Below are 18058 nucleotides of genomic sequence, written 5' to 3' on the forward strand. Positions count from 1 at the left end.
ACTCGTCAAGTTTTTGGTGCCGTTGTTGGAGAACGGCAATATCAGGGCCTAACAAACTTTATTAATTTAGATATTTTCTTTATTAGTTAGTTGAACTTTGTCAATAGATATATTAGGATTTTTATTTATTTTTGTGATATAACTACTACATTATCTCTTTTTTTTCTTGCTTGTAGTGTATGCACCGGACGTTACGTGTGGTTGTACCTTTTGATCCGAAAATTTAAAGAACATTAAGACGACAAAGAAGGCGTATACAACAAGAGGAATGAGAGGTTCAATATATCGAGGGAATCGCTATAAAGTTGCCTTTTGATGAAGAAATGATGAAAAACGAAACAAATAGGTGAGTTCTTAAAAATTTTACTCTACCAGGAACACAAGAATCACAAACAAGTATAGAATGGCCAACAGTAAACGTTAACAATTTTGAGATTAAACTATCACTTATTCAAATGGTTCAACAATCTCAATTTGGAGGTAAAGCCGTAGAGAATCCAAATGCACACTTAACCACATTTTTGAAAATATGTGATACCATTAAAATGAATGGAATTAGTGAAGATGCAATAAGGCTAAGGTTGTTCCTGTTCTCTTTGTGAGATGAAGCTAAAGTGTGGTTGCATTCTTATGCTCCTAATACTTTCACCACTTGGAATGATTTATCTAGAACATTTTTGAACAAATATTTTTCACCTGGTAAAACAACTAAATTTAGAATGGACATAACTAGTTTTAACCAACAAAAGGGTGAATCATTGTATGAACTTTGGAAAAGGTTTACAGATTTGTTACGAAAATATCCACATCATGGATTTTTTGATTGGCTTATAGTGTAAATTTTCTATAATGGTTTATTTTTCTCAACTAAAACTACAATTGATACAACCGCAGGTGGAGATTAATGGGTAAATTGACCCAATAAACTCAAAACTTAATAGATGAATTGGCAGCAAACAACTATCAATAGGCGAACGAGTAAGGTAATTCTAAATGGCAAGTAGGTATGATTGAAATAGATACTCTAAATATGTTAAGTGCTTAAATGAATAATGTGGTGAAACGGTTAAGTAGACAAGCTGGAGTTGGTCCGACTGCTTCATCTAATATACATGTTTCTTGTTGTTCTATGTATGAGGGTGAATAGGAAACTAATGTGTATGCTGATTTTGAGCATGTTCAATTTGTCAATAATTTTAATAGAAATGTTCAAAATAACCCCTACTCAAGTGGAGAAATCATCCAAATTTTAGATAAAAGGATCAAAACAATCCTCAAAAATTGATTAATCCGTTAGGATTCCAACCAAAGCAATCACAGATGGACACTAAATCAGGTTAGGAGATTGCGGTAGAAAAATTGGCTAAGAGCACTTTGAAAAGATTTGAGTAATTAGAGGTAAGATTGGATCAATTGACCGGGTTGTATAGGAATGTGAAGGTCCAAATAGGTCAAATAGCCAATTCTATCAACAATAGAAATCAAGGAGAATTACCAAGTAAAACGGAAGTGAATCCGAGGAAGCACGTCAAAGCCATTACCCTTTGTAGTGGTAGCAATTAGAGGACCATCCAATGATTGAAAGTAAGAGAAAGAATGAGAGTGAAGGAGAGAAAATTGAGAGGGAGAACAAAGAGCATAGTGTGGGGGAGGATAATAGGGAAAGGCAAAGTGAAGATCAACTCTCATCTTCCATTACCATTTCAATACTTCCAATGGTTCCATTCCTTCAAAGGTTCAAACCAAATAAATTTGATAAAGAATTTGAGAAATTTGTTAAAATTTTTAAACAATTGCATATTAATATCCCTTTTGCTGATACTATTTTGCATATTCCTTCATATGCAAAGTTTCTCAAGGAGATCATGATTCGAAACAGGAAATTAGAGGATTGTGAAAAAATAGCATTAACGGAGGAGTGCAGTGCCATTATACAAAATAAGTTACCGTCAAAATTGAAAGATCCGGGGAGTTTCTCCATACAATGCACTATAGGTAATATTGAATTTTCTAAAATATTATGTGATCTTAGTGCGAGTGTATCATTAATTCCTTTAACGGTGGTTAGACAATTAAGTTTGTACGAGTTTAAACACACTAATATTATTTTGCAATTATTCGATAGGTCTATTAGATATCTATTGGGAGTGTTGAAAAATGTGTTAATTAAAGTGAAAAAATTTATTATTTCCATGAATTTTGTTGTATTAGATATAGAAAAAGATATATCTATATCAATTATTCTTGGTAGACCATTTTTAGCAACTGCAAGTACTATTATCGATGCTAAAAATGGCAAATTTAAGTTTCAAGTACATGAAAATAAGGTAGAGTTCAATTTGAATGAAATGAAAAAATACCCTTCTTTTACCGATCATGCTTGTTCTATTGGCACCATTGATAAACTAATCCAAGAGTTGAACTGAATTAATTTTGACTTCGACCCTCTTGAATTTTGTTTAATGAGTTTAGGGATGCAAGAGAGAGATTGTGAAGAAAATGAAGAATTGATCAAGTATTTGAATTTTCAAACACCTTATAAATGGAGTAATACTTATAAAAATATTGGTCAAGGAAAAGAGCTCCCACCACCTTCGAAAATTGAACCTCCCAAATTAGAATTCAAACCATTTCAAAATCATCTAAGATATGAGTTTTTTTTTTGGAGAAAATGGCACTACTGGTAATTGTCAGTGCTCACCTAGATGAGGAACAATGTACGAAATTGCTAAAAATTCTAAAAAAGCATAAAAAGGTAATTGGATAGACAATCTCGGACATCAAGGGTATAAGTCCTTCTATATGTATGCATCGCGTTCTATTAGAAGACAATTGCAAATCGATTGTGAAAATGCAAAGAAGGCTCAATCCAAATATGAAAGAGGTGATAAGAAATGAAATTCTCAAATGACTCGATACAGGTATAAATTTCCTATCTCTGATAGTATTGGGATTAACCCTATTCATGTTGTCCCTAAAAAAGGTGGAATTACTATGGTCATGGATAAAAATGATGAAATGATTCCATCTCGACTTATGGTCGGGTAGAGAGTGTGTATTGATTATCAGAAATTAAATGCGGTTACAAAAAAAGATCACTTTCCCTTACCTTTTCTTGATCAACTTTTGAAGCGAATAGCAGGTTATGAATTTTATTGTTTTCTTAATGATTTTTCAGGTTAGAACCAAATTGCTATAGCCTCGGAGGATCAACAGAAGACCACATTTACTTGGCTTTATGGCACATGTGCCTTTAGGAGGATGCCATTTGATCTATGCAACGCCTCTACTATATTTTAATGTTGCATAATGGCCATATTCTCTGATTACATCGAGAAAATTATAGAGATATTTATGGATGTGATGAGTGCAGGGTATACATATAAAAATTAACTCATCCATAGTCAAGTTTTATATTTGTTAAGTTCTAAATACCCCACATGCGAATTTTCGCAAGTATACGAGTCGTTTATTGAGTATAGGAGCATTAGGTTTCAATTCCACATGGAAGATTGTCAATTACCGATTGTTTTCAAACTCCTTTATTATTTAGACGATTAACAAATTGAAGGAAATAAAACTAAGTTAAAATGTGCAACAAAATAACAAATGAAAGCTCTTTAAGTTATGGTATCCCTCACTACTCAAGCAAGTATAATTTTGGATCATTAAACACTACTATCTTGGCTAGTTATGGCGTAATTTTCTCATGTATGTGAAACCTACTCTCGTAGTGAATCAACTATACTTGCAGCTAAACCATACCTACTCTCGTGGTTATGAAATTAATTACAAGTTTATTTCTTCTATGAAATTATATGAAATGAATCGCTAAAGCCACAAAGATGCACCTCTACTTTCGTGAGTGTACTCCTTAGATTTAGCACTTCTTAAACTAGTGTTAAATCTCAATTTTCATTGAAGAAATAACACCTTTAGATGATCATAATCAATGGCCAATTAATCATGATTATAAGAGCAAAAGTGCTAAATAACTCAATCAGAATAATAGCATCAAATAGCCAAGAAGTTAGCACCAAACAATCATAGAAAGTTTAACCAAAACCTAAGGCATAAACTTTAGATCACATATTGAAATACAAATCCAAACTTGTATAATAACTAAATTTAAGAATCCAATACAAAAGATAAAGAGTTGGAGAAGAGAGAACCCTTGTCACATGAGCTTTATTTCCTCCTTCAACTCTATCTTCATCCTAATCTAGTCAATACACAAGAGTGGATAGCACACATAACTACCTAAATTGTTCTATACTATACTAACCTAACTAATGAATTAAAAAAATTCTAGTGAAAACTACATTTTTTGATGAGTTTCTATAACCTTCCAAAGTTGTGAAAATATTCCACAAAGGCTACTATTTATAGAGAGATTCAAGTTCAAGATGAGTTGTTTCTAGTTGGCAAAATTGCTTCTTGAAACTCTCAAAGGTTGCTTCTCAAAATTTCCATGCTCATCTACTCATTTCCAACTGGAATCTTTGCAAAAAAATTGGTCAAAACAGTTGTGTGAATAGAGCACAAGTTGCAGAGCAAGTTGCAGTCGAAATTAGAGACTACGTGTGCTATAAAACGCGACCTACCCTGCGTATTGACCCCCCGTTTTGTTCTTTTTGCAGGTTTGCTCATTTTGGACAGATTTCATCCTTGCTCTGTTTTTTGTCCAATTTCAACTGATATTTTCTCGATTATAGATGCTGAATTAGCTCTTATACAAAACATAGAAGTTATAGCCCTTTGGTTAGCTTTCCAATGCATCAAGAATCATCCAATTTGGAGATCTGTAGACTAAAAAATAACCAAAATACCCTCAACTAGTCAATCCCCTGTTTCAGCTTTCGACAACAAAATTGCACTTCTATATTTTGATATTTTGACAATGAAAACGACTAAAATGGATCTCAATATCTTCATTCCAAATGTAGAGCCATCTCTTAGCTTCAAAATGGTTTAAAAATCACCTCAATCCAATACTTGTAACTCAATATATAACCGAAATATCAACAGGTGTCAAAGCTAAAAAACTCCCTTGATTGCATTTCATCTTTTGTACTTCATATTATCTTTTTATCACTTTAAATCATCATCAATCATCTAATTATCTTCTCAATTTATGCCATTCGATGATTGAATCATGAAGTTTTTGCCATTAAAATCTATAGAAATGTAATTTTTATACTTTAAACTATAAAATACATATTTTCACTAGAAACTTAGCTCATAAGCTATAAAACTAATTAAAACACACCAAAACTAATTAATAAAACACGTTTAAAACACTCAAAAATACACACTTATCAAACTCCCCCACACTTGAACCATTGCTTGTTTTCAAGCAATTAGAAATACAAACCAACAATGATTCAAAATTTTGAAAATAAACATATGTCCACAATTCAACTTTAATTCCTCAAAACAAGGTAAATAACCATTATGCAATCACTCAATTAAATTCAAGTACTCATAATGTCTAGTAAAGAAGAGCCAATTATACCATAATTTTGACTAGTTCAACTCAATTTCTCATCCTTATCTAATTTCACAAGTAAGTAATTCATATGGTTAATACAAATGCTATCTAAATCCATGATCATATCTCTCTCAAGTTCAATGAGGGATTTTATTCATATAATATAGCTAAATATTACTCAAATTGTGAAAGTGCATTTTGACATGAAGATCAACATTTTTAAATGAAAATTACCGGTTACTCAACACTTCATATATTCAAGTTGCTTTGCATACTCTTAATTCTAGTACCGTTTTACGTGAAAGTCAACATTTATAGATAAAGACTCCTGGTTACTAAGTACAAGAACCATTGAAGTAGAACAATTCTTATTCTTTTTTTTTCTTTTTTCTTTTCTTTTCTTTTTTTTTTCTATTTTTATTTTTTTTTCAAAGTAAAAATAATAATAATTCCCTCAAAAGAATAATCATGAGAAGAGTATTATAATTATTGACCATATTTATTACTCAACTATGTAAAATCAAGTAGGGAGAAGAAATTTCATTTAATTCAAAGCTGTCACCTGAGTGTGTAATCATGTAAAAACTAGGAAGTGTTGTCCTCATTAAAGAACCAAAATATTAGAGGATTTCAACATTCAAGTAGAATCAAACAAGATTTCATTTGATAATTCACTTAAGTCAAAACCTTCATCTAAGTTATCATCTACCCCAGTCTTTTGAAGAGAAGAATAGAAGTCCTAGAGACTATTCGGACAAGAAACAAAATCGCAGGTTAGGACTTAATTAGAAGAGGCGCCCACGTATCGCGCGAATGAAGGGGAGGGTTAAAAAAGGGGCACGTGACAACTGTGAAAACACGTGAAAATGAAAACATTCCTTGGCTCTTTTGTTACTCATGTAGATAAAATTATTACTAATACTTGTTTCAAGTATAGTTCACCCGATTTCACATAGTTGGAACCTTGGAAAATCACTTTCTCTTTGTACCAATATGAACTAAAGTTTAGAATGAATTGGAAAATTGTATTTGTTTGTAGTGATTTTTTTTTTTTATTGGCAACCTTAAAGAGAGAGAAATAGTGATGAATTGATGTTTGTTGATTGACATGAAAGCTATGGCTGGGTGGCGGTTTGTATATCTTCTAGGTGACTATATATGAACATAATTTACTTTAATTTAATTTAATGCATTTTCTTTTCCCATCCCATCCCCCTCCCCCCCCTCTCCCCAAAAAAAGTTGACTTGCTTGCAATGTCAGTGGAAAAATATATTTAAACTTATTTGGCGATTGAATACATTTCCAATATATTTTATCCCTTGTATTTATTTATCATGTAAGTGGATACATGATATGAGTTTGGCCCAGCCTGATTAAGACTTAAAACTTCAATTTCTTTTTACGAGTAAAAAAATGAGCCACACATTTGTTAACCTTATTAAATAGAACTTGAGCTCAAGAATATAATCTTTGACATGAGTTAAACCCATGAATGACAACTATGTAAAATTTGAATTTAAAATTTAACTTTTGCATATGTGTCATGGATCTAACGGTGATAGTGTATGCATTGTTAGTATATATAATATTTACACTTTATAATTTATTTCCCCAACATATACCTTAATACTCAGTTTACCCTAGAATCTTTTTTTTTTGGTGTCACCTTAATCTATGGTGAGACAAAATTACCTTTCCATTATGTTGATATTTTCTCTTTTTCCTTCTCTCTTTTCTTTTTTGTCAAATTAGTTTTCTATTTTAAAATTTTTTTGGACAAATAAAAAAATCCATTAGTTTCCTTTTCTATGATTTATATTTGTCAAAGAATCAAATTTTAATTGAATTTACATTCTATTATCATTTTCTAACATGTAGCGATTTCTACTATAACTTGTAACTCTTTTATTTTGTGTAATCCATCTTAACAAAAAATTGTGGATGTCTATTCTCCAATTTGCAAGTATGAAGAAGCTCCAAAATTAGTCAATGACCAATCGATTGCATTCCAATTAATTTTATTAATTTTCAATCTAGGAAATTAAAGAAAAAATTTATTCTATATCCTTATTATCAAACAATTCAAAATAAATTATTCGTTTTGTACAATCACATTCACATGCTGCTTATTTAAACATTTTTTATTCCTTTTTCCTCTAATGTATTTATGCTTATTAGATTCTTTTCTTTACCATTTTTTCAAAAGTTATCAAATATTAATATATATGCTAATAAATCTACTTCTCTCCTTCGACCTTTACCACTAACTTAGAGTAATCAAAAATAAATCATGGGTTAAAATTAACTGAGAAAAGAAAAAAGAAAAAAAGAAAAAATTAACATAATAAAGAGGTAGTTTGTTTTGCAAGAGTTAAGTAGTATAGGAAAAAAGATTAGGGATTAAAGTGAAAATCATGGTATTCTTAGGTAGATTAAAGCCTATCTATAAATTCTGACTTCATTAGACACCTATCTATCTAACTTCATTAGGGATTGACAAGCCTATCTATAGATTCTAACTTCATTAGACACCTAAAATGCAAACCCTATATAATTATGTCATTTCGAGAGCAAGTCTTTTTTTTTTTGGATAAAAAGCAAATTTCATTAGCATATTGCTTGAAATCATTCAGTTAGATTTGATTTGCATCACTGCTCTAATGGTAAGATAAACATGCACTAGAAATTACAAATATGTAGTTTAACAAATACAATAGATTTAAAAAATTTTAAATTAGATTTAAAAAATATAAGAAATTTCAAAATTGTCTTCTAATAGATAAGTTAATGTAACTCTCTTCTATGCATATTGCAATGTCCATATCTGCTAGTCAATGGTTTTAAACTCAAATAATGAAGATGAGATCTGTCACAATAGAACAAAGATCCAAAAAGATTTGAGAAAGATTTGATTTATATTGCTGCTCTAATGGTAAGATAAACATACACTAGTAATCATATATCTATAATTTAACAAATGTAATAGATTTAAAAAATTATGAATTATATCTAAAAAATGTAAGAAATTTCAAAATTGTCTTCTAATTGATAAATCATTGTAACTCCCTTCTGTACATGTTACAATCATTAGATTTGTTAGTCATTGGTTTTGAACTCCAATAATGATGATAAAATATGTCAAAATAGATCCAAGATCCAAAAAATTTCATATCTAACAATCAAATTTGAAATAAATTCATATTTAACAATAAAATAAGGACAAAAACACAAAAATCCCCATGGGAATTCCTAGTATAACAGAGAAATTTCCCTAAGAATCACTAAGAGAAACATCAAACTCCACTTAGGAGAGACTTTGTTAGAAAAATAAAACAAAATGAAATTCATGGGCGTGATCTCCCTCCCAATGGGACTATCTTTGAAAAGAGGAGAAGTAAAGAGAAGTTGTAGTAGAAGAGCAGACAAAGAGAAGAGAGTTCCTATTGGATTTACTATGGCCTCCCTCCCTATGGGTAGATTTTCGAAAATAGGAGAAAAATTAGTGAGAAGTTGGATGAGAAGAGAGATAGAGAGGAGTTCCAATTGGGTTCGTAACTTAGTGCATTTGGAAAGTAAGTTGAACCAAGCATTGATTGGATAATTGAGAACCAAATATTTGTTAACTAAACATGACCATCTATTAATCAAAAGAGGAAAAAAAGCAAAGAGAAGTCGACAAGAGGAGAGATAGAGAGAAAAGGAGTTCCTATTGCGAGTTCGTAACTTAGTGCATTTGGAAAGTAAGTTGAACCAAGCATTGATTGGATAATTGAGAACCAAATATTTGTTAACTAAACGTGACCATCTATTAATCAAAAGAGGAAAAAAAGCAAAGAGAAGTCGACAAGAGGAGAGATAGAGAGAAAAGGAGTTCCTATTGGGCTCGCAACTTAGTGCATTTGGAGAATAAGTTGATCCATTGGATTGATTGGATAATTGACAAAACAAAGTGCATTTGGAGAGTAAGTTGAACCATTGGATTGATTGGATAATTGACAACAATAGGACATGAGTCACATGACCATCTATTGACTGGATGCTTGTGCACAAATTTTAAACACATACCTTGAGACATTTGTTAGAAAACCCAAACTATCAAGGAAACATATGAAGTCGTACACGGATGAGATAATTTTATATTCATCCACAATGGGACTCTCAAATTCAAATTTCAAAATTATCCACAGTGGGACTCTGAAATTCAAATTTCAAAATTTTATAAAGTGTATTGCAAGATATATAATACTTTATCAAATGACAAAACGAAAGAATATGTCAAGTATTTTGTTGACGGTCGTCTCATCTTTGAGACTCCATTCATCGCATCCAATGCCATTTTTCTTTCTTTTTTTTTTGGGTGAGAATCCGATGCTAAATTGCCAGCAGTCGCAGGTGATACTTTGGCCCTTGAAACTTTGGCAAGGCACAAATACATCTTTAGTTCTCAATGTCTGACACTTGTGCTGTTTTAGTCTCAAAGGATTCGACAAAAACAAATATAGAACCCAGTGTTTGGCACCTGCGTGATTTTTATCTCTAAAATTTGGTTCAGCAAAAATAAATTTGGTTCTAAATATTTCCAATTTGAAGCATATTTAGAACGATTGATGGATTTTCTCCAATTATTGATTTCTCCACACGTACAATCACATACTCTTTTTTTTTTTTGCACGAAACAAATGATTTATTCAACAACATAGTGTAGTATTATTGTTCCTAAAATACACTCTCTCAATCACGGTTCCTATAACAGAGCTTTAGCACATTTTGTAGTCGTTTCTTCGATGGTGGGTTACATTTCCCCTTCTTTCTTCTGTTTCCTTTGTGTGTGTTTTTTTCCTCTTTATAGTGATCGGTGGAAAAATGGAGTCATGTGTGATTTGATTCTAAGAAATCATATCTACATCAGACATCGCAGCTGAATTAAGGAAAAATATACAAATCCCCATATCACACGCCCTTGCCCACAAATGCCTCCAAAGCACGTGCAACTGTCAAGGCGGGAGCTAAAAAAGTAGAACCACCACTAAGATGATCAACAAGAAAATAGAAAATGCCATTGCGGCTATTGCAGATGCGGAAAGCCCAGCTCGTTCTCTAGGATCCTTTTTGTAGTAATTACCAAAATACAGCAATGTGGCATAGTACCACATTATTGAGCAAACAAATCCTAATAGAAATGAAAACCACCCAACTCCACAACCAAAACAGGGTAATGGCTTGTCATATATGCTTGGTTGGAAGTCATCTGCATCTCTGATCAGGGTATATTTACCCTTCTCACGGTCAGTAGCATCTGCCACTTGCCCTTTAAAAATTGAATAATATCGGGCTGATGGTCTCAAAAGATCAAGATGCTTATCTGAAACTGATTTCACCAATTCAAGGCCACTTTTTACATCTCCATCCTCGATAGTAATATTTTGATCCATGTGTAGTTTTCCAAAGCAAAATCGCCTAACAGTCAGTTGTCACCTCTACAACACCTGCTTTTATGGAGTTTGAGCTGGGGAAGCGGCTATTTGGAGTAGTTGAGCTCCAATTCGTGATGAAGGGACAGGAGACTCAGGGGTCGTTTGGAGTTGGAAGAGGAGACGAAAGAGGAGTCCAATTTCTTTTGATTTATTTTCTGTTTAAAATTAATTGTTGACGCTGACTATTATGCATAGTATGTACAATCACATACTCATTAAATTGAATGTTACATTAAAAAAAAAGAAGTAAAACTAGGGATGACAGCGACCGAGTACCCTTAAAAATCTCTCGTACCAAATCCTAACCCACGTATCTAAAATTTTTACCAAATCCTATCGAATAACCCTGCGGGTTTTAGTTCTCATTACTTTTTTTGATAATAAATAGAATAATTTTATAAATCATGGGTTTTTAGTTCTCATTACTAAACCTTCTCGTTTCTGGTTCAGATTATCTATCGAGTGCCCTTTACTCACTAATCTGAATAATTAAAAAGAGAGAGAGAATTAGTTTTTATCAAACAAAAATCAATACATCTCATGTTAAATCAACACGTTCCATTAAATAGATCATAAAGAAATTTAACATTTTATAAAAGGTAAATTTAACAGTCTTCTAAACAAGAAGATTTAAACAACTATCCCATATTTTCCAACAAGTAATTGTATAAAAAGCATGACAAATAACAATATACAAGACAAACATATGTGCCAATTGAATATAAACTAAAGGGAATAAGCAGGTTTTATAGAAGTATTAATTCCTCGACACACACACATACACATACACACACACATAAATGGGTTTATGTTTGTCTTTTATATATATACCTAATGCACGCACACACACACATATGTTTGTATATATACCTAATGCTTTTATGTGTGTGTGTGCGCGTATGTGTACGTGCTAAACCCTATCAAATTATTCGTTGGTAACCCCTCATCAATATCAAACCTTCCTAACAGACTACCTATTGGTCATCTAATTGAATTAACTATCAAGTCGAGCATTTGCGGGTATGGGGTTTTTCCCTACCCATTGCCATCTTTACAGCTAATTTTAAGCAATAAGAATAACTCACATATGACGCAAGAAAAACTAATTAAGTAGGAAAATACATTCTTTTGTTAAATTAGGTTAAAAAACCGAGTGTTTTTTATTTGGGAGCGGTAGGGATAAAGAGATTAGTTTCAAATTTGTAGTTTAACAAATTTCTTATTTTTTCTAGTTAATTAGTCATTGACATGCTGGCACTCAAGTTATTAGTCCTAAATATTATGATCTAAAGTTAGCTGCTATTTTGCTCTTTTATTTTCAAATTCAATTTAATGGCCACATAAGGGCACGTGGCTGAATTCCATCAGTAATTGAAAAAAACCCTTCAATTGTTCTTTATCTGCTTCAAATTGGATAAATCGAGGACCAGATTTGTTAAAGACTAAAATTGTGGAAATGCTAAAAATTGGGAGCCAAATTTATTTTTTTTAGGGACTAAAACTGTATATGCGCTAGACATTAGTAACCAAAACTGTATTTCTTCCAACTTTAGAAAGCCAAACTTCCATTTGAAAAGCCCCTTAACCTTTCAACTTTAAATAGCAACAACGTTTCTAAAGTATAAAACTTATATCAGGAAACATGAATCCAACACTAATCGTCTTGGAAAAGTTCGTAACTAGCTCAGATAAGCAAGTTGAGTTAGAAATCTGGGTTCACAATCCTAAAGCACCAATCTTAGATACATCACTATTTTGGGAGTCATGGATCCTACACTTTCAAATATTTTCAGATTAAATTAAAATGTCCACCATCCAAAACGTTGTTATTCCTCCTGCTTCATAAAGTACACAAATGTGTCTACTTCATGAGTTTTGTATTAGATGTCAGAAAGTAAAATATCTATGACGATCTCCATACAAAATTGAGAAAGATGATGGGAGACAATAACAAAAGAACGTAAATTTCTGAATTCTTGATGTGGATTGTAATTTAGGAGGAACATGGAGGATTTGGGAAGTAGGAAAGTGTTCAAAGTAATAGAAAGGCGGAGAATAGGACGCGAAGAGTATGGTGGAGAAATATTTCGTCTATGGATTAATTGGTTTGACCACGACAGGAAATGTTTTGGCAGTATTCCTAACCCATACAAGTAAACAAACATAGGCCTTGTTTGCTTTAAATTTTTTCAAAATTTGATTACGAGAAGTGATTGATTAGAATTAGCAAAAGCAATTATTTGTCTGATTTTGGATTTTAGGTCCTTTTTTTTAATTGTTCAGCTATTAAAAAATCTACATTCTGAATACAAAAATAAAAGAAAATACCAACAAACTGATTATTCAAAATTAGAATTTATAATCAACTAAAACAATTAACTGAGAGCACGTCCTTAGTTTTGTGGAACCTACTGAAAATGAATGGATCCTCTTTCTTTTCCCTTTTTATTTTTTATTTTTTTTGTATTTAATGATTGATAATGGTATCCTATAAATAGGGGAAGCCACAATACTTGCTTTCCGAAGTATAGAGAAGCAAATCGTTGAGGATTGTTTTTTTTTCCCAAACTTTTGCCATAGAGAAGCTAGAAAAGTAACTAATAAGATGGCGGCCAACCTGGAGATACTATCAATAGAGATGATTAAACCTTCATCACCAACGCCCCATCACCTTAGAAACCATAATATATCCTTACTAGATCAACTTGCACCGCCAATTTACATCCCACTCATTTTCTTCTATCAGCCTAGCCAGTTGCACACTTACAAAGATCATGCCCAAATTTCTCAGTTCCTCAAGCGTTCATTGTCCAATGTTTTGTCTAAATTTTATCCCTTAGCTGGAAGAATTTCCAGTAACAATGTTTCAATCGATTGCAACGACGCTGGTGCTTTGTTTGTTGAGGCTCAAGTTCATTCTAATCTCTTGCAGGTCACAGAAAAGCCTAGCACGGAGGACATGAAACAGTATCTGCCACTTGAGCTTAATGGTGGAGGCCTTCCCATGAACAAGGCTAACACTCTCCTTCTAGCTGTTCAAAGCAATCTCTTTGACTGTGGAGGCCTAGCCATTAGCGTACAAATATCACATATAATAGCCGATGGCATTACCTCAGTGACTTTCATCAATGCATGGGCTGCAAGCTGCCGCGGAGATGCCGAAATTCCTCAATGTAGTTTCGATTTGGCGAGTTTATTTCCACCAAGAGACTTGGCCAACTGCGATTTGACACCAACGACGGGTACCAAAAAGATTGCTACCAAACGTTTTGTGTTTGACAAGGAAAAGCTGGGAATACTCAAACAAGCTGCTGCTTCTCCTGAATCACAAGTGAACGAATCTACGCGGGTGGAAGTCGTTTCAGTCTTTTTCTGGAAGCATTTCGTAGAGTTATCAAAATCCAGGGCAGATTCCAAGTCACACAAGATTGTTGCAGCTGCCAATCCTGTGAACCTGAGGCCTAGGATGAATCCTCCCCTGCCTGATCACGCCTTTGGGAACTTGTGGATCCATGCTCTCACAACTCTGACTGCCGAGGAAGACAAAGGGTATTCGAATCTGGCTCGTGTTTTGAGTAACACATTGAGGAACATCGATAGCAATTATGTGGAGCAACTACAGAGTGGAGATGAGCATTTAGGTACTCTGAAGAAAGCAGCGGAACTACTCTCCAAGGGTGAGCTAGAAGTTTGCATCACTAGTTGGTGTAGGTTTCCTGTGTATGAAGTGGATTATTGTGAGAACCCATAAATTTCTCATTTTCTAGGGTTTTTCTCGTTAATGGCATGTTTTCTGCATTTTCTTTATTAGGAAACTTTTTCCGATAATTTTTATGAGTAAATATAGTTTTTAGATGATTTTCTAGTATCGGTTAGGTTTTGAGAAATTAAGAGCGTATACCGGACGTGGGACCCGCTAGTGCGAAAAGTTCAGAAAAATTCGGCCAATTAGGTTAAGTTTTGGATACTGGGTTTAAATTATTGGGTGTTATGAGATAATTAGAGGTTGCTATTTGGATTGGTGTGAGAGGAAACAAAGAGATAGAGATGCATTAATTATAGTGACAAGTGTCACCATATGATTAGTGGTTACTTTTGACTACTATTCATATTTTTACCCTTTTACTAAAATAACTCAAAAATTGACCAAAATTCACTCCAAATTTGCAAGCTCATAGCCGGCCCTCTCCAAGAAAGAAAGAAAGAGAACTCTTCAAGTTTTTGCTTCAATCTTGCTCAAATCTACCAAATCAACCACTTAATCTTGCTTTTGTTCCATAGAAAACCTTAAGTGAGTGATTGTGAGGTGTTTAGTGGAGTTGTTTGGAAGGCTAAGGTGATTAGTTGCTCCCTCTCTTGTGTTGCTAAGGTGAGTAGTGAAGGAACCCCTCTCCTCCATCTAATGATGTTTAATTCATGATTTGTGGTAGTTTAAGATGTAATTTTGTGGATTATATCTTGATTTTGGTTGAATTGGTGAAGTTTTATAATTATTGGTGATTTTTCTGTTTTCATATGATTATTATTATGTGGTCATGTATGATGATTGGAAATGATATTTAAGGAAGCTAGAAGGTGGAAAAAGTGGTTAATTGCAGGAAATTTCTGTTTTGGAAGGAAATTTGGAAAGCTAGGGTTTCATTTCCTTCATTCTGCCCGGCACTGTTCATCATGGTTAGAGGCCGAATTAGCCTTGGATTAAAACATGAAAGTTGTAGGGAATGATATTTTAGAGATGGCTGCAAAATTTTAGGCCAATCGGAGTAGCGTAGCTTATGAAAAGACTGAATTACCCCTGCTACCCTGTTTCTACCCGAATTTGATAATTGCGTCTGTAATTGGTTATTTTGGTTAGGAATACTTCAGAATTGGTTGTTGAGGTCTTCTGATGAATTGTATCCATGTATCTTAGCTTTTGGATGGCTTTGGAATTACTTGATTTGGACTTAGGTAGCCTGACTTATGATGTTTGAACCAGAATGTGGTTTGTGAACCTGTTTTTACGGTTCTGGTGTAGTATATTACATTTTTGACCTGGTTACACTCGAAACTGGATAGAGTAGCCTTCTTCAACATTGTAACCCTATCTCTTAGTTTCGAAACGGTGTATCTTGCACCTCCATCTGATAATCGTAGTGCCAATGGTGCCAAAACCGCAAACTGATGTCAAAAAACTGTTTTTTTTTTGTTAGAGCTTAATGCCATTTCCGGATTTTCCTGGTTTACTCTAGTGCTTATACATTCTAGTGGAACCTTATTTTGGTGGTATTTGGCATTGGTTATGACTTGTAATTGAGTCTTATTATGCTTATTTGAATGTTCTAGGCCGTGACGGTGGTGCAAGACACTCTTAGGCGGAAGTGCATGAAATATCATTTGCTTGATTGGTGAGTGTACCACTCACTTGTTGTTTACAATGTGGCTTTGGTATATGTGAACTTGATACCTTGAAGGCTTATTTGCTCCGTTGAACTTAATTGAGTGAGGGTGTACTTGATCGCCCTCACCCATTTGGTATCTCATATGACTGTCTACTGTTTTACTGTAATGATTGAATGATACATGAAATACTGAATTGGTTCATGAATTTGGTGTCGCTTGGACGAGTATCCAACGACCATTACTGATACGACTGAGCTCAACCCCATTGGTAGTCGATTGGATCGAGCCGGCGAGGGTTTGGTCGTGAAAATTGACGAGCCATGGGGACTGTTATATGGAATCTTGTAGTAGTGAGACTCTTGATTCCGGTATACTCGAGTATTACCAAATTTCTACTGTTTGGAGTTCGGGCCCGGTAGGGGTATGTTGGGTGGAAGGAATGGAAGTAAAGTGGAGCCTACGGTTGGTTACTCTTAAACATTGACGGAGGGTCAATGAGGTTCGATCAAGAATGCAAACGAGGAAAAGGGCTCTTGAGAGCCGCCCGTATCCTTTTATCATCACTATTGATGTGTGCCTTTGCTTACTTTTGATGAATTGGAATGAAAAGCTTTATGTTTATGTGAACTTTGCTGCTTGAGTGGTATTATCTCACTGGGCTTAAGCTCACTCTATTCCCTTTTGTTTTCCTTACAGGAAAATAAATACTTTTGGACTGGATTTGATAGTTGGTTGCCGAATTGAGTTAGATGGACATATCTTTTGTATAGCTCCTTGATTGAAACCCTAAATGTACTTTTGGGTCCGTTTCTCTTTTGATTTGGCAAACCGTACATGTATCCACTTTTGAATAACTTTTGTATGCTACTTTGGATTGTATATGCTTAATTTCAACATGTAGATATTTGCTTGATGTTTGGTTGGGTTTTGACGTGTCGGTTACTATTCATGGCCGACTCCGGTTTCATTTTTTTTTATTTTGACATTTTGACTTGTTTACGCGCGTTTGTATGTTCCGGAACGTATTAGATCGATGTGAACTGAACCGTTAGTCCTGACGAGAGTTGGGCAGGCAGTCCGCTAACCCTTTTGGTTCGCCTTAGGGGAAGGTGGGGCTGTCACAATTATGGTTGGGGAAAGCCGACATGGGTGTGCACTACCACCTTTCCCTTGAAGAACTCGGTTGTATTGATGAGTACAAGTTGTGGGGAGGGAATAGAAGCATGGGTGAACATGCTTGAAGAAGAAGTGGCTAGTTTTGAGAGGGACCACATGTACCCTTTCTTTGCTGCAGAAAATTTCAGCCCTTAAATAGAGTCCTATAGGTGTGATGTGATGCCTTCTTATGAATCTTGTCTCATACGTGAGATTGAAGAACTGAATAATCCTGTGGTTCATGTAAGAAATATCTAATTTTCAATTGTCCTAGCTAATATGGATTTGTATGAATAAAAGTGATAGATTGATTTTTCCTAGTTTGGGGTCTTTTCCGGTAATCAGTGGTTGATATTTTTAGAAGAATGCACCCTTTTTTTTTCCTTTAAATCCACCCACGTTAAGAACTAGTACATTTATTGTGAACACAAATTTACCATTAAACTAGTGGCATTGAAATGATCACTCTAGAGCTTTATCTGCACTTGATTATCTATTAAATACAACTGAATTAATTATTCACTATGCCGACATTATTGTCATAATTCAAGGAAA

The 18058-nt window shown here is 33.8% G+C and overlaps 2 protein-coding genes and 1 non-coding gene across 3 annotated transcripts; 1 reads left to right on the forward strand and 2 right to left on the reverse strand.

The window, feature by feature from the left end:
- Nucleotides 1–710: 710 nt before the first annotated feature.
- On the reverse strand, nt 711–817 carry LOC113733603 (small nucleolar RNA R71). The gene has a single exon (XR_003459106.1). It is a non-coding gene; the product is annotated as a small nucleolar RNA R71 (small nucleolar RNA).
- A 9609-nt stretch (nt 818–10426) lies between these two features.
- LOC113729124 (uncharacterized) lies at nt 10427–11155 on the reverse strand. Its single transcript, XM_027253451.2, has one exon. The coding sequence runs from the start codon at nt 10922–10924 to the stop codon at nt 10499–10501; it is 426 nt and encodes a 141-aa protein (XP_027109252.2). The 5' UTR covers nt 10925–11155; the 3' UTR covers nt 10427–10498.
- A 2416-nt stretch (nt 11156–13571) lies between these two features.
- On the forward strand, nt 13572–14717 carry LOC113728995 (stemmadenine O-acetyltransferase-like). Its single transcript, XM_027253327.2, has one exon. The coding sequence runs from the start codon at nt 13572–13574 to the stop codon at nt 14715–14717; it is 1146 nt and encodes a 381-aa protein (XP_027109128.2).
- The last annotated feature ends 3341 nt before the right edge of the window (nt 14718–18058 follow it).

The sequence above is a fragment of the Coffea arabica genome, chromosome 2e (assembly GCF_036785885.1).
Source record: "Coffea arabica cultivar ET-39 chromosome 2e, Coffea Arabica ET-39 HiFi, whole genome shotgun sequence".
In the NCBI taxonomy this organism is placed as follows: Eukaryota; Viridiplantae; Streptophyta; class Magnoliopsida; order Gentianales; family Rubiaceae; genus Coffea; species Coffea arabica.